At 38.7% G+C, this 23,290-nt stretch overlaps 1 protein-coding gene across 3 annotated transcripts in view; it reads right to left on the bottom strand.

The window, feature by feature from the left end:
* The window catches only part of RNF144B (ring finger protein 144B), a 185,704-nt gene that overhangs the window by 6,863 nt on the left and 155,551 nt on the right, over positions 1-23,290 (bottom strand). For all 3 annotated transcript variants that reach the window (XM_050789558.1, XM_050789559.1, XM_050789560.1), the window contains exons 4-6: positions 20,921-20,981; positions 2,641-2,845; positions 244-388 (exon numbers count right to left, since the gene is read on the bottom strand). In XM_050789558.1, the coding sequence (XP_050645515.1) occupies positions 244-388; positions 2,641-2,845; positions 20,921-20,981 (411 nt within the window). The remainder of the gene's footprint in view (positions 1-243; positions 389-2,640; positions 2,846-20,920; positions 20,982-23,290) is intronic.

Here is a 23,290-nt window from a genome sequence, read left to right as displayed (position 1 = left end):
AATAGCAAGAAATGCCCCTAAAACAAAAGCTTGCCTTTAACACCAAGGTGGCATATGTAAGGTCATCAAAAAGATGTTTTTAGATATCTAAAGTAGCAGACTTAGGAAGTCTCATTAAGAAAAATAAATTCCTTTTGCAGGACAAAAATCATCTCAATATTTTAAAGGAAAATCTGTAGGATATCGGCTGTGGTGCAGATACAGTATACAAAAAACCATACAACAAACCTAGGTGGCACTTACATCCAAGTTCTGGAGGCAGTACCAGCAAAATGTATGCTTGCAGTTTTTGCACATCATCTGAGCGCAGCCTTCATTGCGTTCGATATAAACCCGGCAAACTGGGCATTGCTTAATGGGGGCTTCTGCATCTGTCCCAAAGAGGGCTCTAGAAACAAAATGGATGAGAAATGGTCATCAGTTGAATTCCCAGGGCTCCTGATGGTTAGATAATGAACTCATAGTTATCCATGCTTAATTCACTTCCAAAAGACAGGGTGTGGGCAAAAACATCATTAGATGTACAGACAACTCATACAAGAAAGAATATTTATTTTGGCTTTCTGTGAATTATATAATTACAGTTTCCACCACTGATTTAACTCACTATTTTGTCAAATTAATATTTCATTCCCTAAGCATGCATTGCCTAAATAAGAACAGCAAGGAGTTGGCTACACAGCAGAGAAACTAGGTTAGGGTCAAACTGGGCGTATATAATCTAATGGTCTGTTCATTAGACAAATGGAGAAGGGGGTCTCAAATATCGACACTTTAAAATAATGTCCAATACTTTCAAAAGACCTTCTCCAAACAGACGAATAGACCAATACAGGCTCACAGCCCCAAGGGGCACAGAAAATAAGCAACAGGAATTGGAGTGGGAGAGACGGATAGGTGAGCGATAGCACCAGGTAACACTTTAGCTACTGCCCATCAAAACTACCACCCAGCACACAGACATAGCCAATTCACAGAGTGTTGTCAAATCTATTATCAGATTTCATATGAACAATAACCTCATATTGTTATAAGACAGTTATTACAGGTTGAGCATCCCTAGTCCAAAATTTGAAATCCAAAATGCTCCAAAATTTGAAACTTTTTGAGTGCCGACATGACAAAGGAAAGGAAATGCTCATTGGAGCCTTTCTGACTTCTGATATTCCGAGTAAGGATGCTCAACCAATAAACCTATAATGAAAGTATTTCAAAATCTGAAAAAACTGAGATCTGAAACACTTCTTACCCCAAGTATTTTGGATAGGGGACGCTCAACTGGTATCTTAATTCCCTTATTTTCAGATAAGGAAACAGACTCACAGAGGCTGAGTGACTTCTATGAGACACACAGATGCTAAGTGACAATGTCAGAATGCAAACCCTCCTATCCTCTGAGTTCTTTACATTGCCCTGTGATACCCGCGGAGCTTCCTGCTACGGCCACGAAAATGTAGGCAACACTGGTTTAAATCTGGCTGAGAGGGCACATGCGTGCCACGTGTATTAGCTCTTTTATTCCTCTCCATTTGTGTGTTCTGACATTCAAGCACAGCATCGTAGCCAGGTAGCATTACTATTCCTGAAGCCTGGTTCTACACATTCTGGGTGCACTGTGTGATTAAGCCAGTGGGGTTACAACACTGGTATTTTGTTCTTGCTGATGCAGAACAACTATAGCCTCAAGCAAAGCAGGAATGAAATACAGAGGTCTCTCACTCTGGGCACTGCTGCTGCCATAAAAACCCTCTGTATCGTCCAAGTGCAGTGGCTTATGTCTGTAATCCCAGCACTTTGGGAGGCGTAGGTGGGTGGATCACTTGAGGTCAGCATTTCAAGACCAGCCTGGCCAATATGGTGAAACCCCATCTCTACTAAAAATACAAAAATTAGCCAGGCATGGTGGCAAGTGCCTGTAACCCCAGCTAATCGGGAGGCTGAGGCAGGAGAATCGCTTGGACTCAGGAGGCGGTGGTTGCAGTGAGCCAAGATCATGCCACTGCCCTCCAGCCTAGGCAACAGAACAAGACTCTGTCTCAAAAACAAAACAAAACAAAACAAAACAAAAACCCCACTGTACTAAAAAGGTACAGATTTAATTGCTTCCTATCACAACAAAATCTCAACCTTTACAGAGCATAAAGTATCACGAGAGAACCCTCCTTTCTATGTGCTGAAATAATTTAGGACCATTGTTTCTATTCCTGCATTCTTTCTAATATGACTGTCACACATCATGAGCTGGCAATTTAGTCAGCTAAGAAAATTTCTGTCTCATTTTGCAAGCAACAAGAATAATATATCCCAATACAGGCAGATACGGCATCTGAGCAAATGGCTGGGACAAGTCACGATTTCCTACTGAGAACCAGTAGACCACAGTGCCTTGCTACCTAAAGAGAAAGCAAAACTCATACAAACTTTAATTCCAGCAATATCTGGAAGGTTCCTCTGGGGTGAACAACTAGAAATGCTTTTGTATTGGCAACTTACCAATTCTGAGACACTTCTACGGGAAGTTCTGCAAGAAAACAACCAATCTGTAAACGCCATCACAACGTAACTCCTTCTACATGTAACGTATGTTGAGTTTCTAAGAAAACTAGTGAATAATCCCAAAGACAAAGTTTCCTTTCTTACCTGTGCTCTGTTGGCAGGACAACAGGCTGATTGTCTCTACAGGAGACCTCTGCATGCCAAGCATCCTTGCAACACGAGCAGAATTTCAGGTGGCAAGAAGGGCATTCCACCAGCACAGGCTGTCCTGGGTCACTCGATGCAACAGGGCACACTGTCTGACAGTCTGCAACAGGACACCATGTTCGGTAGGGGTCCAGATGAACTTCTAAAGTGTAAAGAAAGAAAATGTGATGGTCTGCCCGATTCACGTTTGAGTCTTTCTCACCTTCATTTGCCCTTTTATTTATATAATGTATTTGGAACCACAGTCTCACTGTGTTGCCCAGGCTGGAGTGCAGTGGCACGATTTCAGCTCACTGCAACCTCCCCCGCCCGGGTTCAACCGATTCTCCTGCCTCAGCCTCCCAAATAGCTGGGACTACAGGTGCACACCACCATGCTTGGCTAATTTTTGTATTTTTAGTAAAGACGGGTTTCACCATGTTGGCCAGGCTGATCTCGAATTCCTGACCTCAAGTGATCTGCCTACCTTGGCCTCCCAAAGTGCTGAGATTACAGGCATGAGCCACCGCACTTGCCCCATTTACCCTCTTTTTTAAACTGACGTTTATAGAAGTATAAGACTCTTAGTCTTCATAATGGATCCAAACCTATCATTTACAAGGTCGTTAAGCCCTGCCACATTTCTCCAAGTAGGTACTAATGGAATAGTTCACCATTGCCTTTATGAACAGATAAAAAGTGTTCTCTATAAACAAAATTCACAAAACTTTTAGAATATTTCCCACTTTTGAGCATGTAAAATAGGCAAAAATCCCAAATCCCTTCTACAATTATTTGGGCACTATCCTGGAAGAGAATTGAACATAAAAAGCAAATTTTTAATAAGGCATTTTTCCAAAAAGACTTTGTCCTTTCAGGCACTGAGAAACAGGTAGTGAGATTTCTTCCACATTCCCAGGAAATTAAAGAACAAGGAAGAAAATAATCAAATAGTTGAGGGACCAAACAGTATTTCGTGTGGCTTAGCCAAGAAGTCGGATTACCTGTCAGTTTGGATATTCTGCTTCCCCACCAATACGCAAGTTAGGAACAATGTGTAAAAGACCCACGTGTTCTAGAAACAAAAGGTAGAGACTTTCACAGACCATTATAATAGCCAGTCATAACACATAGGCTAGTTCCATATGACATGCAGGAAAGAAGGTAGAGCTGGAGAATAGACAGCCATTTATTCAAGGATTTGAAAATCTTGCTTGGTATCTCTTTTTTACTCAGTAGCAGACCCCATGTTCTTTCCATATACTGTGACCTTTAAGGGAACATACCATGTAAAAAAATGTTATTTGAGGGGTAGAGTACCCCTTTTTTCTCTGGACTCATGTATTTTGCAAATTTTGAACTGACGAGATTCTAGTTTTAAACCTCCTAGGGCTCATGATTTCATGATTCCTAGAAATGTACACACATGAGGCAAACAAATCCAAAGGATGGTGCAAAAAGAAAATAAAGGTATTAAGTAGGAATTTAGTTTCGAAAGTCAATAATTTTACACATTCAATATCAGGGAGAAAGTCTGAAATGTTCTGGTAAACTACTGTCTCCACTGATGTCTCGCCTAGAAATGAAATAATTGGATCTATCTTTTATTATTATTGTTATTATACTTTAAGTTCTAGGGTACATGTGCATAACGTGCAGGTTTGTTACATATGTATACTTGTGCCATGTTGGTGTGCTGCACCCATCAACTCGTCAGCATCCATCTACTCGTCATTTACATCAGGTATAACTCCCAATGCAATCCCTCCCCGCTCCTCCCTCCCCATGATAGGCCCTGGTGTGTGATGTTCCCCTTCCCGAGTCCAAGTGATCTCATTGTTCAGTTCCCACCTATGAGTGAGAACATGCGGTGTTTGGTTTTCTGTTCTTGTGATAGTTTGCTAAGAATGATGGTTTCCAGCTGCATCCATGTCCCTACAAAGGACACAAACTCATCCTTTTTTATGGCTGCATAGTATTCCATGGTGTATATGTGCCACATTTTCTTAATCCAGTCTGTCACTGATGGACATTTGGGTTGTTATAAGTTTTCATTCAAAAATTGTATCCTTAAACATATGGTCTTATCTAGGAATTCTGGAGGGTGGGGGTCAAAGAACAATGAGCCTTTCACACAAATGCAATCACAAGGAGGAAAATCCTGTAATTCACAGATGCTCAGACCCCAACAGAGATGGACCCTCCAAGATCCCTAAAACCTTAAGAAGTCAAGGAAACAGTGGCACACATAGGCTCTAAGGTCTTGGTCTTTTATTTCTACACCATTTAATATTTTCTTCCAAACTATGACAACCACTTCACAAATACTAAGCCCAAAGAAATGAAGGTTAGTATGTAACAGAGTGAGACTCCCATATCAAATATCTACTTAGCATCCCTTCTAAATCAGAGGTCTTTTAAAAGTTTGATGAAAAAGAAGGAAAACGGAAAGGAAAGTTAAAATACATATTACTGTTAAAATGTATAGCATCCCTAGTGATCACCTTAAAAAGATACAAGGCTGCAACTTGTTCTCGTAGCTCTAATCAATTAAAACTACTTGGTACAAGTTCTGACTTGTTTCTATCAGCTTATTATTTCAGGTATCTGGGGTGACAAAATGGAAGCACAGACAATAAATAAAGGAGCAATGATAGGTTTTGATGAATTACTAAAAAGAAAGTAAGCAGTGCAGCTATGGTGCAGTGTAGCTATGGCACAGTCCAATGAAAGCAAGGAAAGAGTTTGAGCCACAGAAAACAGTGACCTTCTGTATTTTTCACTATTATGACAGCACATAAAGGACCATGCAAAGGAGTGTAGAAAAAGAAAAATGGGGAAAACATTACAGTTTTCTACACAATTCCTTCATTAGAAGTCCTTATTCCTTAGGAATGGGTTACAGAGCTTAACTAAGAGCAATAGTGGAGTTACTAAGAGACAGATTTTGACTCTATCCAAAAAGGAAATTGACTACTCTAGCCAACTCTGTACAGTACGTGTTCTACATCTCTCCCAACCCCCCTGAACCTTCCTTATGAAGAAGACCTATCACTATAAAATCTGGATATTCTGGAGATATTCTTTCCCACAATTCCATGAAACTAACTCTTGGGCGTGTGACATGATTCTAACCAATGAGAAGGAAAGGCAGGTCCACCAAGGGGCTTCTGGGACTGGATCTCCACCTTGATATGTAGGAAAGAAAGGCCATTCTGTTTGTCTGCCTTTGGACACAACTGTATGAGGTTATGATTCTTGGACCACCAAAATAATCTTGCAACTCTGAGGGAAAGCTAAGTGATTCAGAGATGCTATTAGGTTGGTGCAAAATAATTGCTGTTTTAATTAAAAACATTAAAAACATGGCAAAAACAGCAATTACTTTTGCATGAACCTAATAAATTAACCAAAACCCATGACAGCCTACCTCTGGACTTCTTATGAGTGAGGTACTGAAATGCCCTTGCTGTTTAAGCCACTTTTAGGCAGGCATTCTGTTCCTTGCATCTGAAAGCATCTTAGCTGATGTGGCTATTTCTGGTAATAGCAAGCAAGTACCCAGTTCAAACAAGGACTATTCCTCCTATGTGGCAGATATTTTATCAAGGAGATTAAAGCATCATGTCCAAGATGACTTTTAAAGTCTTTTTCAAACCAATGATTTTATCATTCTAAATGTGAGGCACATGGAAATGTGTATGTAAGCAGAAATTTAAAAATGCATCCACATACATTATCCTGTAGAAAACATTGTATACAATAAAAAATTTATACACCTTTGTAAAAAGTTAACATGCTATGCCAAGTCTATAAGATTTCTATGTAGGTGAGCAAATAATATACATTCATATAGTTGAACGCCACATAGCTTTTTTTTTTTTTTAAAAAAAAAGGAAATCAATATAACAATTTGGAAAGACCTCTAGGATATATTAAATGTAAGAAAAAAAAAAAAAAAAAGCAGGCTGGGTGCAGTAGCTCATGTCTGTAGTCTGAGCACTTTGGGAGGCTGAGGCAGGTGGATCACCTGACGTCAGGAGTTCAGAGACCAGCCTGGCCAACATGGTGAAACCCCGTCTCTACTAAAAATACAAAAATTAGCCAGGTGCGGTGGTGGGTGTCTGTTATCCCAGCTACTAGGGAGGCTGAGGCAGGAGAATCATTTGAACCCAGGAGGTAGAGGTTGCAGTGAACCAAGATCGTGCCACTGTACTCCAGCCTGGGCGACAGAGCAAGACTCCATCTCAAAAAAAGAAAAAAAGTGTAAAAAAAGGAGACAGAAAGAGTATAAATGAAACATGCTTATAAAAACATGTATATATAGGCCAGGCACAGCAGCTCACTCCTGTAATCCCAGCACTCTGAGGGGCCAAGGCTGGCGTACCACATTAGCCCAGGAATTCAAGACCAGCCTGGCCAACAGTGGTGAAATCTCATCTCCACAACAACAACAACAACAACAAAGTTGCCAGGCATGGTGGCGCACACCTATAATCCCAGCTAAGTGGGAGGATTGCTTAAACCCGGGAGGCGGAAGATACAGTGAGCTGAGATCATGCCACTGCACTCCAGCCTAGGTGACAGAGAGAAACCCTGTCTCAAAATAAATAAAATAAAAATATGTGTATATAGAAATATACTTTAACATTTGCAGAAGAATATTAAAAATATTAATAAGTTACTCTCGAGTAAAGGCAGCGGTTAGGGGAGGAGACAAAGATTTACTTCATCACTAAATTTGAATTTTTTTAAAAAAAGTTCAAGTATCACTTTCATAATTTTTTAAAATTGGTTTTAAAAAGCTACTTTTGATCCGGCATATGCACAGATAAAGCAATTCTGGAACTAAGCTGTCCCTGGAAAATCATTTACTTTTTTATCATACTGAAACACATTCAAATTTCCCCTTTGTTTCACATTCTTCTCCATATATACAATTCTCATCCCATGCTTTTACTTTGCCCTAAAAGTTCCCTTTCTTCTTCACCAGGTCATAACCTATCCTTTTTTTTTTTGAAACACAGTCTCGCTCTGTCGCCCAAGCTGGAGTGCAGGGGCGCGATCTCAGCTCACCACAAGCTCCACCTCCCAGGTTCACGCCATTCTCCTGCCTCAGCCTCCCAAGTAGCTGGGACTACAGGTGCTCACCACCACGCCCGGCTAATTTTTCGTATTTTTAGTAGAGACGGGGTTTCACTGTGTTAGCCAGGATGGTCTCGATCTCCTGACCTCGTGATCCGCCCGCATCGACCTCCCAAAGTGCTGGGATTACAGGCGTCAGTCACTGCGCCCGGCCAACCTATCCATTCTTAAGGGAACTACCTTCTATTGTGCACAGGCCTTAATTTGGGGGAGGGGCATAGAATCAGCATCTTGTTAATTGCTGCTCTCTATTCATTTCATGGAGATGGCCTCTCTGACTGTAGGCAAGGCTGTTTCTTAAAATATTTGTGTGCTCCTACTTACCTGACACAGTGAGGGGATGCCTACCTATTGATTCAGAGCAGTAATTTCTGGGTTTTTCAAAAGCATATAGATGTATTTCTATGCCAACAATTGACTTATAATGCATATACCAATAATACCATCTTGAATTGCCTTGTATTAGAATTTTCCAATTCACTTCTAGTACTCTCATCAACAGACGTGCACAGCATATTAAAATCATTCAATATCAATCCTATTGTTGAAAGTATTTTATGATTTCTATTAGACCATAGATCTCCACCCACCTCAATTAGGGTTCTCAAATCTGGAGAGTCGTCAATTTGGTAAGACTTGGAACTTTCCGTATAGCACTTAAACATTAAACCTCCTTTATGAAGTGTCACTTATAAGGGCAACAATGAAAAAAATTTAACATTAAAGCAAATAACTATCCCTTCTAGAATTCTACTCTTAATATATAACTTTTATTTTACTTCCTATCTCAGCTTAGTCTTGGATGAGCAATTCACATTCACTGGTTCTCATTCCTATCCACTCAAATCCTTAAGTATCTGAAATGAACTTTTGCTCTAAACACATTAACAAACTGCTGTCTAAAAAGTACAAGTGACATCCCTCTATAGTCACATTCAGCGAATGTTTCCAAATCCATCTCTGACCCTGGACTCTTCTCGTCACTCTGTCTTCTATGTGTCAGGCCCTGCCCTCTCTTCTCTTCTCATGGTCCTTTCTCCTTTATCGTCAATACTGCTTTCCTTCTCCCATCCACGGATGGTATCCAGGCCTTACTCCTAGGTTTCTTTCTTGCTTATTTACGGAACTCATATCATAACTAAGCCTCAACTTCAATTAAATTTGGATTAGTCCAAATGACTTCTCCAGGTATGACCTCTTGTGACTATAAGACTGAAAATTAGATAAATGTCAATTATTCATTGTTTATTCAACAAAGGACTGGTTTCAGGTAATTGTTAGAGACCCTGGGCATATGAAGATGAAAAATAGAGGCTTTCTTCTTCAGAAGCTTCACAGTATGAAAAGGGAAATAGATGTTTAAAACAAATACAATGTCAAAAAAAAAAAAAAAAAAGGGAAACCAAGCAATGCAAATAAATGACAGTGCATCCCATGAGATAACAAAAATGAAAGTATCAACAACTATTGATGAGCATCTCTTAGGGGAAGAGGAAAGAAATATTTAATAGTTACATACGGAAAGTTTCTTATGATTTTTTTTATCCAAATATCCAAATGAATTTTTCCCTTTAATCAACTCTAAAAACAGGGAGTAAAACTAGTCCTTCCTAATCATAAAACAAAGCAGGAAACACATACTGAGACAAATTACAATGACATGACATTACACAGAGATAAAGCACCATATAAACAGATCTTTTTAAAAAAAATCCCCGAGGCAGCAACTTTGCAGGCAGCATTTGGAAGCTGTACAAGACAGAACACACTTTTTCTGGACATTAGAATTAAAATTCTGTCCTTAAAGAAAACACTGAACAAGGGCACTGGCATTCACATCCCAAAGTGGGATCTTCCCAGCTCATGAGAACCAATTGCTTCTCTTTCCAACTCCAAGTTCAGTGACATTACTTTGGTAGCTTAAAATTAGCCATAGTGGAAGTATTAATATTTCACCGTAGAAACTCAGCCGGGTGTGGTGGCTCACAACTGTAATCCCAGCGCCTTTGGAGGCCAAGGTGGGTGGATCACCTGAGGTCAGGTGTTCGAGACCACGCTGGCCAACATAGTGAAACACCTTCTCTACTAAAAAATACAAAATTAGCCAGGCGTGGTGGCACACACCTGTAATCCCAGCCACTCGGGAGGCTGAGGCAGGAGAATCGCTTGAACCCAGGAGGCAGAGATTGCAGTGAGCTGAAACATTGCCACTACACTCCAGCCTGCGCAACAGAGAAAGACTCCGTCTAAAACAACAACAACAACAACAACAAACAACAACAACAACAAAAAACCCAGCAAGCACTACAATCAGAGTTGTTCCCCTCATCCCGCCAAAGACTGTTGACCAACACCTCATTAAATACAGACCATGGAAGTAATGAATTGGAAGTAAACATACCAATATATTAATATAAAACCTGCACCCGGCACAGACAAGTCTGGGAAAGTCAAGTGCAGAATTTGCCCAGCACGAAAAGAGGAGAAACCAAAACTGGAACAGCGACAGCTGACTTATCCCTTACAGTCAAACAGCTACACACAGATCATTTACAGAAATTCATAAATGGCATTTTTGGATAAGAAAAGGGAAATTGGTAACTCTGTCTGAAGGCACAAAGAATACTTATGCAATTTGTTTTTCCGTCTTTCTCTATTTTTGATTCACGGTAGGGACCTCTGAGCTCAAAGTACATGTTTTGCTCTTTCAACTGGGTAACTACTAACTTAGAATTGCTAGACAGTATTGTACAACTACAATTGCGACTATACTTAATATATTATATTCTTGAAAAATGCTAAGAAAGTAGATGTAAAATGTTTTCATCACAAAACGATGACTATATAAGATAGATAATGCACATGTTAATTTTAGTTATTTCCACAGTGTGTGTGTGTGTATATATATATATATATATTTCAAAACACATTGTAGACAGTAAATACCTACAATTTTATCTGTCAATTTTTAAAAATTCGGTAAATACATGAACAAATAAGATAAGTTCTTTGTTTTTAGTAAATATACATGCAATACAAATTAATAGAGCTAAAAATACTAAGGGTAAAGCAAGCTTCAACTGGTCTTTAGACAAAGGGATTTTAATTCTCTCTTTACTTTTGTATATTTCCTAGATTTATCTCTTGTCTACGTATTATTGATTTTTGTGAAATAAAAATGTTAAAACCTTTATAATTTTTAAAGATAAAAAATGCCAGAGATAAAGCCTTTGCGATGATCACGTTTGTGAGAACCGGATGACACTGAGCCAATTCTAAGTCTAGCTTTTGAGAGTTACTGACAGTTGCACATTTTTTAACATTGCATTTAAACCTATAGGTTAGAACCATGAATAAGCAACCAATCTACAGATAGTTTCGATCTGAAAGATTTCCACATTTTATCCAAATAATGCAAACGGAAATGAGATTCTCACATGTAATAAAGCAGTTGAATTTTACAAAAGCAGGAAAACCCAGAGTGGAAGTAGCCTTTCGTTTTCACTGAACCCAGCTAGGGTTATCATAGAAGAAAGTGTGGTTTTACTCGCTAGAGAAACCGTCTAACACAAGACTTCTTTCTTTCCTATAAAATAGAGATGTTCAAGATTGAATAGACACTGTAAATAAGACACTTAACACAGTGCCTGACACGAAGCAGGTTCTACACAAGAACTAGTGAAATTTCCCCCAATCCTCAACCTTCATGTGTGACTTTAAACTCTTTGAAAGGGGACACACAAATCTGTATTTTTTTATCATGATGCTTTTCAAACAATGGGGATTGAGATACCAGTTTAATGGGTTGTGACCAGCATAAAAATGAAATAGATTAGAAAAGAAAATAGAGTGTATCTCACACTAGTTTCATGAAACTTTTGCTGGTTCCATCTTGGTGTGTGTGTGTGTTTGTGTGTGTGTGTGAGCGCACGTGTGTGCTGGCTTTCAAAGTAAAATGCATTTATTATTCTGGGTCACAGTTCTATACTTTGAAAAACAGTAACTTACACAAAGTTGGTGCTCTATTAATATCTGCTGGATGATTTATGAACGGATGCAACCTGGGAGGTATTCTGTAAACTTCACGTTCGATATTGCTAGGTTCACTATACTTTCATATTACGTAAAACTCTTCCTTTTGCTTCAAATCTGCATTACCCCTTTCCTCTTCTCACTCTCAGCTGCTGACCCTCCTTATTTCACGTAGGAAACAAGCAATTAGAAGAGAACCCATGCACAACAAATCTACCAGCCCATCTGCATTCATGTCTGTAACCTCTCCACCTTCTTTCCTGATAGAGAAGATGACCTAAACCTACCCCCGAGTAAATCCAATCCCTCCACCTGGCACTGAAATCCATTTTCCTCACAATCTCAAGGATTTGGCTTCTGCAGTTACCTCCCCCATCCCTCTCCTGTATCATCCCTTTCTGCTGGATCATGAGTTCAAGAGAAAAACAAAATAAAACAAAACTCCTTGAATATTCACTGCACCCATTTTTCTTCTCATAGTACCCTGAACCCTCTCCAAGCTGGTACTTCTCTGTCATTCCACTAAAACCCACTTGTCAAGATCACCAAAGACCTCTGTTACCGACTCTCAGACCGTATCTCTCCTCATCTGTCAATAGCATCTGACCCAGTGGACACTCTCCTCCTTAAACACTGTCTTCACCCAGCTTCTAGATTCATATTTCTGGCCATCCTTTGTCAGTCTCCTTTGCCAGACCACCTTTTCTTCCCCACCTCTAAAACCTATAGTGTCCCAGGGCTCAGTCCTGAGACTGCTTCTTTATCTATGTTCGGTTCTTAGATGAGCTCATCCCATGTCACAGCTTTAAACCTGACCTCTATGTTGATGATTCCAAAGTTTATACTACTGATCCTGACTCATATAATCCAGATGTATCTCTACCAGGAAATCCTGACAGTTCCACCTTCAAAATAGACTCCAAATCTGGGGATTTTCAATGCTTCTGCTTTCAATATATAATCTACTGTACTGTCTTGGATTCGATCACTACCACAGCCTCCTAATAAATCTCTCTGCTGCCATGTCATTCCATTACCATCCATTCTTGTGCAGCAGCCAGAGTAATCTTCTAAAATGGAAATCATATCATGACATTCCCCTGATCCAAACCCTCCAGTAGCTTCCCATCACACTGGGACTTCATCTTAATAATCTGTGGGATCAGGCCTTTGACTACCACTTCCAAATTACCTCCTATGGCTCTCCCCTCTGCTCTCCTAGCTCCATCACAAGGGCCTCCTTGCTGTTTCCCAAACAGAAATCAGGCTCGTTCTTGCCTCAGGGGCTTTGTACGTACCTTTACCTCTCCCTGAAATGATGCTCTTCCCAGAAGTATTCGCATGACTTGCTCACATCAAATCAAGTCCTTTTTCAGATATAACCTCGTCAAAGAGGTCTTCCATGAAAATCCTATCCAAAATAGCCTCCCCCATCTATCTCTTTCCCCTTACCCTTATTTATATAAAAGGATATATCCCCATCATCTAATATTACTTATTTATTATCTAACCTCCCACATACACACATGCACATATGCAGGATCCTTTAGGGCAGGGATTTTGTCCTGATGATCACTGTATTCCCCATCAGCTAGGAAAGGATTTCTCAACAGCAGCACTCACTATTGATATTTGGATTGGATAATTTACTGTCATGGAGATGTCCTGACATATCTGTTGAGCCAACACACACACACACACACACACACACACACACACACACACACACACCCTAAAACAGAACCAATACAACTTTTATGAATGATGCATTACATGTTTAGCAGCATCCCTGGCCTCTACCCACTAGATGCCAGTAGCTTCCCACCCAAGTCATAACAATCAAAAATGTCTTTGGACATCACCAAATGTCCCTGGGAGATACATTCACCCTTCTCTGACAATCACTGACCTAGCAAGATGCCTAGAATGATGCATTTGTGTAAATAAATAGAGTGGCATAACAGAAAGATAAGACATAGCATCAGTAAATCAATTTCCCATAATAAAAAAGATAATGATAGCATATGTAGCCAAGTTCTAGATTGTTCAGCCCTACATTCAGATATTTCCAGAGAACAGCAGTAACAACCCAGAGAGATATTTGCAATAGGGCACTTTTGAAGAAGTGCTTCCCCCCAAAAAACAGGGATCAAGACATAGAAGTCTGGCCAGATTCCACTGAAAAGACGTCCGAGCACAGCATGGCACCTACACTTCAGAATGCCCTTCAGTTCAGCTCCTAGAAGAGCAGATACAAGGAAAAGCCAATGTAAGGTATACAAGTGGTCTAGAGGCCAGGTTTAGTAGAAATAGAAAAAATGCAGAAGAGTCATCAGACACCAACAGCCCTGGCATCTAATGGGACTACACAGAACCCAAGCTAAAAGCAACAAACTGGTAGACACCAGTGGGAAGTCAGATTGCTATCACATGAAGAGCTGTTCTTCTTCTCCTTCTCTCCTCACACCAATGATCTGTAAGGAATTTGAGACAAAGTGGAGCCCCATAGGAGTCACAGGATATTTTTTTCAGCACTTTTTATTACTTTTATTGTAAATTCAATTCTACTTCCTGGCTTTTGGCCTAGGAAACACAGTTATAATACAGATATACAAAATGTACAATTATCCAGAAGTTGAAGGTCCGGTTGCTCCCCCTTCAAATTTCTATTCCAATGTTGGAAGAAAGTGAACTGATGCCTAGTCAACTAATTACTTCTGCATCAGCAGTGATGAAAACATCATATAGCTTTGAGATGGGAAAAAGTTCAGAAATCTCGTAAAAGAGAAACCAGGGACCTGTAAGTCAGCCCCTAAATAATAGTGCCCTCAAAATTTTATATTACTATACATGATTTAGAAGTGATTAACTCTGACATATTTACATCAGAGATAGAGACAAATTGAAAGATGTAAACTGCAATTTACTTACAAAAAGTCAAATTGATTACTGAAGCAAAGCCCCACAGCTATTTGATCTTGAGACTCTGCATGTTCATGCAAATTATGCAATGCAAAGAAAATGCTATTTAAAACTATTTTCTACTTCTGTATTCTAACTATTACTGGGAAACAGAAACATTCTGGGAAATTAAAACTGCCATGAGACCTAAAGACCATATCTGACCTTAATGATTGCTTTCAGTTTTCAAAATCTTAATCTAAAACCCTTGGTTTTCCCACCTGGCACCATCCCCATTACATATGCTGAGTTTGCTTTTGATTCTGTTGTACATTCTCCTAGCAGGAGTGGTTTTTCTGTCATTCTCCACTGTTGTGCCAAAAAAGACATCACACGAACTTTTATTATTGTGGGAAACACCATGCACTTAATTTAATTATCAGTTGTAATAAACAAAACTGTTTTAGTAGACTGAGATATGGGAGGTGTTAAAAAAAAAAAATCAAACTGAGCAAAGCACTTAAGCATCACAGTCTAAAAATAGGGGGAAAAATCACTAAAAGAAACTACATAACTACATAGGGAGCTCTGGTGGAATAAAACCTTTTATGATCAGATACAAAAGCTGGGGTGGAAGCATGTCACCAAGAAGAAATAAGAGAGTAAGGTGAAACTACAGTTATGTCATAAATGTGAAGACATGAAATGAAAGGAGGCTTGAGGAGAATGCTGAGAACAAAAGGGCTTTCAAAGAAAGATGGAATCACAGCTTGAAGAAGCACTGGAACGGCACCTGGCATAGGATAGACACGCAATACATCAGTAAGCACATAATGAATACAGGAGTGAAGCCAGTAATATTAACAGACAACAACAGAAAGACAACTTCCTATTTCACTTTTTTTAATGAAGGAGAACAATATGACACAACCCCTCTGTAAGAGTTCTTAAACTGCTATATAATAATATAAATAAATATTCAAGAACAGATACATCACCCTAGCGAGAAATAGTTACAGAAAGTCAAACAGGGTCACAAAAAAAGGAAAAGTGCTTAAGAACTCGAGATGGATCATCTTAACCCAATTTTCAAAAAAAAAAACTATTTTGGAAAAGTAGACTCTGGAAACAAGAGGCAAGAAAAATTCTAGCATTGGCCGGGCGCGGTGGCTCAAGCCTGTAATCCTAGCACTTTGGGAGGCCGAGACGGGCGGATCACGAGGTCAGGAGATCGAGACCATCCTGGCTAACACGGTGAAACCCCGTCTCTACTAAAAATACAAGAAAATTAGCCGGGCGAGGTGGCGGGCGCCTGTAGTCCCAGCTACTCGGGAGGCTGAGGCAGGAGAATGGCGTGAACCCGGGGGGGCGGAGCTTGCAGTGAGCCGAGATCGCGCCACTGCACTCCAGCCTGGGGCACAGAGCAAGACTCCGTCTCAAAAAAAAAAAAAAAAAAAAAAAAAAGAAAAATTCTAGCATTAATCATCAGGCATGTACTTGGAGAACCACTGGAAAGTAAAGCAGTGGTCATTAATCCATGCCAAACTTAGCATTCCCTTTTCCTTGTTAATACTGGAAAACTGATGCAGAAAGAGAAAGCCAGAAACATAGTGGTAGCCAGAGGAAAAGTCGCAGATGGGTGGAAAGTGGGTAGAATAACCAACCAATATCAGATAGTGTTTCTTCGAGTTGCATAAGCAGCAGGATGATTTTTGTGCAATCCTATTCAAAATATTTTCTGTCAGACTTAGCTGAAGACAAAGACATAAAGGACAAGCTAATCAAATACGTAACACAAAGCAGAGGACAATTCACACACTGAACAACAAGCTAAAGACTAAAAGAACTTGGCAGACACTAATTGGAAAAAACTAAGGATGATTTTTCATAACTAAGAAATAGTGCTGCATCTACTCTGATTCTACGTTTTTCCAGAGCAGCAGCTATCTCTACAGTTCTGTCTCACAGTCCAGCAATGAGATTTTCTTTCAGTCAATTCGTCATTTAACTCATTAACAGTATTAGTGGGTATTTAATGCACCCCCATATCCGCTTATAAACGGTTTCACATTAAATATACATTCACAACATAGATCTCAAAGTCACCTAGCTGATGAAGGTCTTGAGTTTGAGGTAGATAAGAAGTCTATTTTATATACTTTAGATAAAGTTTAGATAGGATTAGATAAAGTGTATCCCAACCATGTAAATTCCATTATGTAGCACTTTATTAACTTAAATTTACTCTTACTTGAAATGTCCATTTTCCAATAATAATTATAATGGATGGTAATGAAGAATTACATGATTACAAATTGCCTTCCAAAATCACCTAAGAGGCCGGGCGCAGTAGCTCATGCCTGTAATCCCAGCACTTTGGGAGGCCGAGGTGGGTGGATCACCTGAGGTTAGGAGTTCGAGACCAGCCTAACCCACATGGCAAAACCCCATCTCTACTAAAATATGAAATTAGCCAAGTGTGGTGGTGGGCACCTGTAATTCCATCTACTCTGGAGGCTGAGGCAGGAGAATTGCTTGAACCCAGGAGGCAGAGGTTGCAGCGAGCCAAGTTCATGCCACTGCAATCCAGCCTGTGTGACAGAATGAGGCTCCATCTCAAAAAAAATAAATAAAACAAAAACAAAATCACCTAAGAGGAAATTGTCTCCGGGCCTCAATTACGTTTTTCATAAAATGAGGGGTTTAAATCAAAAGGTCACTAAATTTAACACATTGCAATACTTTATGACAGTAAGATGTCTAATTAAATTTATATTTAAATTATAGGGTTTTACAATTTGGCAGTTCCTCAAAAAATAAATGTAAAATTACCATATGATCCCATAATCCCACTTCTATTACTTTACCCAAAAGGACTGAAAGCAGAAACTCAGATAGTTACGCCCCAGTGTTCACAGCAGCATTGTTTACAGCAGCCAAAGGTGGAAACAACTGAAATGTCCATCAACAGATGAATAAACAAAATGACGTTAAAAACATAAAATGGATGACTCAGCCTTAAAAAATGAAATTCTCATATACGCTACAACAGGAATGGAACTTTGAAAAACATTTATTAAGTAAATAAGACAAATACAAAAGGACAACTATTGTATGGTTCCACTTACATGAAATATCTAGGATAGGCAAATAAGAGAAAGTGGATTAGAGGTTATTAGGGGTTGCAGAGAAGAGGAATAAGGACTTATTGGTTAACGGCTACAGAATTTGGGACCATGAAAGAGCTTTTAGAAGCAGTGGTGATGGCTGCCTAACTGTATGAATGTGATTAATGTCACTGAATTGTACATCTAAAAATGGTTTAAATGTCAACTTTTATGTTAGGTATATGTTTAATAACAAAAAGAAAAGTAGAGAATTTTAACATTTGTATAGATGAGGAAGGTTAGCCACAGTCTACGTGGTCCTAGGCAAGTCTCAATCTGCCCTGTTTTCAGTTTCTTCATCTATAAAGTAAGAACAGCAACATGAATTGTCAATGCATGGGATCCATAGTGGGGCATCTGCCTAGAACTCGTGAGAAAAAAAAAAAAATAAATTCCATGTATGAATAAAACTATTTGATCAATTTGTAACAGAGCAAAGTAGAAATATGCCATCACCACCTAAGAAAGACAGACTGGCTCAGAGGCCTGCCCAACTTAATTGTAGCCAGACTGAACATATTATCATGTCTAATGAAGGAATAAGCCAGTCACAAGTAGGTTTGACTACTGCTTGAAAACTCAAAAAGCCAACCACTATCTGGGGAAAGAGTGAAAATCTTGGCCAATGATTTTCCACATCTACCTTGCCCCACATAAAGATGGATGGTGCCAATTAACTTCAAGTGTTCTAATCCCACTGACAACAAGACAATCAATAATATCTATTTCAGTATGATGTTTCCTGAAGAACAGTATGGTTATCTCATGGGGAAAAAAGTGTACAGGAGAACATTGAGAATAATCTAATTTAAAGGTGCTACTTTTAACTTATTTTTATTGCCAACGACTGTTAAAATTTTGAACACTGAGACACAGGAAGCACTCACCAGAAGTGCTTTACAAGTATTAATTCCCATAATCCTCATCACAACCCTATGGTTTAGAGATGCTCGTTATCCCCATTTCACAGATGAGGAAGTTGAGATGCAGAAATATTAAGGACCTTGTCATGGTCACACAGCTTACCAGTGGTGGAGCCTGCAATTGCACTCAGGCTCTTAGCTACCATTCTAAAATAAACCAAAACTTTATATTCATCAGTGAGAAGCAACCCACAGAAAGCTGTAATTCCTGGTAATATTAGAATATTCTAATTACAAAAAGCCATTTGAGGTAACAGATGTGTTACCTAAAATGTAAAACAATTAGGAATAAGGCCTGTTGCTGACATATGGGGCAGTGAAGTTAGCCGGAGAAGTAACAGGCAGTCATGGGAGAGGAGAAGTGCTGATGGAGGCATGAGAATACTATAAATAGACTGAGTCCCAGTGACTGAGTAGGACTGACATGGTTGATAGGTCACATCTCACCATTTAAGCAGCAGCCTGAAAATCCAACCTAACTCTTTAGGCTTTCTCCAGGTAAAAGCCCTCAAATCATGGTACTTGCTACAGCCAGTCATCCACAGGGTGAATACTGGGAATGTCCATGTTCTAATTATAATTGATTTTTATATGGAGGATATTGGGATAAAGTGGGAAAATGGCAGGGCAGATGGTTGATGCTCTTATCTTTAGCTATCACATCTGGCGTTATAATACACAATCTAATCAGCCCATGTGGATGGATTAGAGAGGGTCAATATTAACTACCCCCATCATTAACTTATCACAGGACAGAAGCATCAGATTACATCATCATCCATTAAACCTAAAATCCGTCTGACTCCCTGGTTCTGATTCCATGTTCAACATTATAAACTATTATTCCTACTTCCCATCTGGATATACAGCAAAAACGTACCCACCATTTGGAATTCAAACAACCTAGTCCAAGATTTTTTTTTTTTCCTGTAAATTTAGCTTAATATATCAGCCTTATGAGTTAAGTAATCCACCCATGAGATGAATCTGGTTTTGGCTGCTGGATTAAAAAAAAACACACATGCAAAAACAAAGTCAGTGTTCTTCTCCTATAAGAAGCCAGATCTAGATCTAAGGTTGCGATTAACAACCTATGAATCCCCAACAAGCATTCCTACTCTACCCCTCTTCATGCTCTTATGTTTTTTTTCTTTTTTCCTGTAAGAATTATTTTTCAGGGTAGTTGTAAAAAGTAAATGAGATAAAAATAATTGTACTGACCAAACTTATTGGCACATGACAAATATTCATTCCCCCCCCGCCACCCTCACCTCTAGACTTTACTAATCCATATTTAAAAGTTAGCAATCAGAAAACTTTATGTTCGTGCTAGGCTTCAGTTTAATATACTCAATGAGACTATATCAGTCCAATGAGTTCTGGGAGAAACAATTTTTTTCCTACTTCTGAGATACTAAGAAATAGTCCATTTACCTCAAAAATAGATTAGGGTATGACAAGAAGGAAATGGCTCCTAAAAAATACCTGTCAAAAGCCAAATGAAGTAAAAACATAATTCTTATAGCTAAATAGAAAAGTTATATAAGTTCCCCCAAGTCCAAAGTCAGAAAGAAAATCAGTCCAATACATTGTAAATTGCACAAGAATGATACATATCCACAGTCTGTTATTACATGATTACAACAGTAGTATCAAAAAAGTAGGTGGTGAGTATTTTGAGGAGCAGTAAAGATGTTTTGGCTGGTAATGTTTCCAAGTGATCTTCAAGAATCGAAAATTAGTGGTAAAACCCATTTTGAGAGTCACTTTCTTTTGTATTATTGTGATTACAAAGCCATCTAAATTTCGCAAAACCTTTCTTACATAAGCCAAATTAAAAATACAAAACAAACAACATAAGGAAAGTTCTGTTTCCTGCTATTCTGCATTTTTTTCTGGTGGTAGCTGAGAGGCTTGAAATTTTATGTTGCAACTACAGTATCCTCCTTTCGGAGTACCCGTGTGGCTTTGTTGACAGCCGACAGCTGCCTTTATCTTCCATCCCGGTTAGTGTAAAAATGACACATGTAAAACCACATTCACCATCAGGAAAAAAAGAAGACTTCATACCTCTTTCAAATTTTAACCTCTGATAAAGCTGAAACTGGTCCACAGGTACCAAACAGGCAATCTGAAACCAGAGACATAAAAGGTTGAGACTTCAGTCATCATAGGGCCCTGAGTTACCAGCCTTTTGATTTCTCTTTCTGGCTTTGCTTATTATACTTCCTCTACACCAACTGTTTGCAAACCTCTTTTTCTCTACACTGTTCATGTAGTAAAACACATGCAACAATTTTCAAGTCATCCCCACTCCACCACCACAGTTGAGAATCACTGCTCAAGGGTTCTCATTGATCACCTTCTATCCTTCAGTCAGTAGCTACCAAGACCGGACAACAAAATGTTATTACAGGGACTTCTAACACTATTCATATTTATATATTAAAGACGCTTCCTTTCTCTGTATCTTCATTTAATAATTTTTTGAAGTATAGTTCTAGCTTTGGAATCCTTAAAAACTAAAGTCAGGTAGACAGCAACTCAGGAATTATGCAAATGTCATTTGTCACCTAGGAAAGATTACCTTTTAAACAATATAAAAATCATTTATTCTGACAAGAGTCACTTCCTGGAGCCCCCGGTTATGGGACATTGACATCCCAGACCCCAGTAGAAAAGAAATGCCTAAAATATTTCTTGCAACTAGACCCCTATTCCATTTCAGATGGCAATATAAACCAAAGGTTTACTAGTAAACAACAATTCATACTTAACTGAATGACATTTCAAATTACTCATTTTTAAAGGCAGATGCAAGAAAAGCTAACTGCTCTTAAACCAGCATTCTAAACATTTTAATTCCATTGACATCAAATGTAAACATATTGACATAACTTAAAGATTTACATATGAGAAAATTAAAGGATTTGATATTAGCCTTCCAGACATCCAGTGAGTTGATACAGGACAGAGTTTTAGCCCTGACAATTCCAACTCGAAACCATCAACTTTTTTTGGCACAAAATATACCTACATTGACATTCTTGCAACTAAGGAAAGGACATCTGCTTTGAGAACACTGGAGTAAGAAAATGATGCAGCTAAAATTGTATTTAACAAATATTATACCTTTTATAATGCATTCAAAATCTAATCCTTTCCCTTATTCATTTCACAAATGAATCTAAGTTAGCTAAAATGTATAAAGGACCACAAAACAAGTTTGGTCTTCCTCATTCCACATAAAGTATGGTAAAACATAACTTTAATTATAGAAACATTTTTATCCAAATTTTCTTTCTCCAATTGGGGAGAAAATGTTGCATTTTCATGTGGTACCTTAAATTAAAGCTCCTTAGCATTTTTACAAAAAAACAAATTATGCCCAATATCATGTTATATGTATTTTACCATAGTTCTTTCAATGGTATGGTTGGACTTTCATCACATTGAAAGTCAGGTTTATTCATCTGTTATAATGCTACCCAGACATCTTTCCTGAAAGACAAAGGTGTCTCAAATAAAATTCAGAGTTGGAGACAGAAGGTACAGGCAAATGAAGTGATAGGAAGCATTTAGGAACCAGAGTTTAGTTCCTGAATTTGTCACTAATGCATCATGGGTGGAAGACAAACAAATGCTATGTCAACTGCTGGATCAACATGACTTGGGGATGATACCACCTGGGCCCAAGAGACTTCAATACTATTCTATGAATCTTTTTTTAACCAACCACTCTCCTTGATTCCAGAAGACAGTCCTGTACCCCACTCACCCTCATCTAAAATAGTTTTTGGATTGATGACCTCCTTTTAAATCCTTCAAAGTCAACCCCTAAAAATTCTGATTCTCTTTTCGATGATGAGCAATTTATATAAAAGTCAAATACAGCTTATGGAAGACAAGGCAAACAGAAGATGTTTTAGATACAGATGAAATGCTAATGTGAAAAATGACAGAAATTCATGCAGTAAAAAGTAAACAACTGTAGAGATGGATGTTTAATTTTAAATTAGAAAAATAAATTTCATTGGAGTACACACTATTGCCAACAGGGAAGTCACAGATTTCTAATTTTTGGTATTTTATGCTACTTTGGATTTCTCATTGAAGTCAAAGGTTGTATGGAACTAAGACTTACTAAGGTAAATCAATTTTTTAATTGAAAGTTGTGATTACAAGAAGTTAATTACATTGCTTCTCATTCTATTTTGTCCTTTTGGAATGAAGACACCCACAGAATGCACCATTCTCTTCCCCAGTTCCCCTCATTTAGACTTACATCTTTTCTATTATTGTTTTTTTAGGAGATGAGGTCTCACTTTGTCAACCCAGGCTGGAGTACAGTGGCACAATCATAGCTCACGTTAGCCTTAAACTTCCAGGCTCAAGCAATCCTCCCTCCTCAGCCTCTCAAGTAGCTGAGACTACAGGCAT

Source organism: Macaca thibetana, chromosome 4 (assembly GCF_024542745.1).
Source record: "Macaca thibetana thibetana isolate TM-01 chromosome 4, ASM2454274v1, whole genome shotgun sequence".
Lineage (NCBI taxonomy): Eukaryota > Metazoa > Chordata > Mammalia > Primates > Cercopithecidae > Macaca > Macaca thibetana.
The sequence above is the reverse complement of the archived record's forward strand: the minus strand, read 5'-3'. Positions and strand labels throughout refer to the sequence as shown.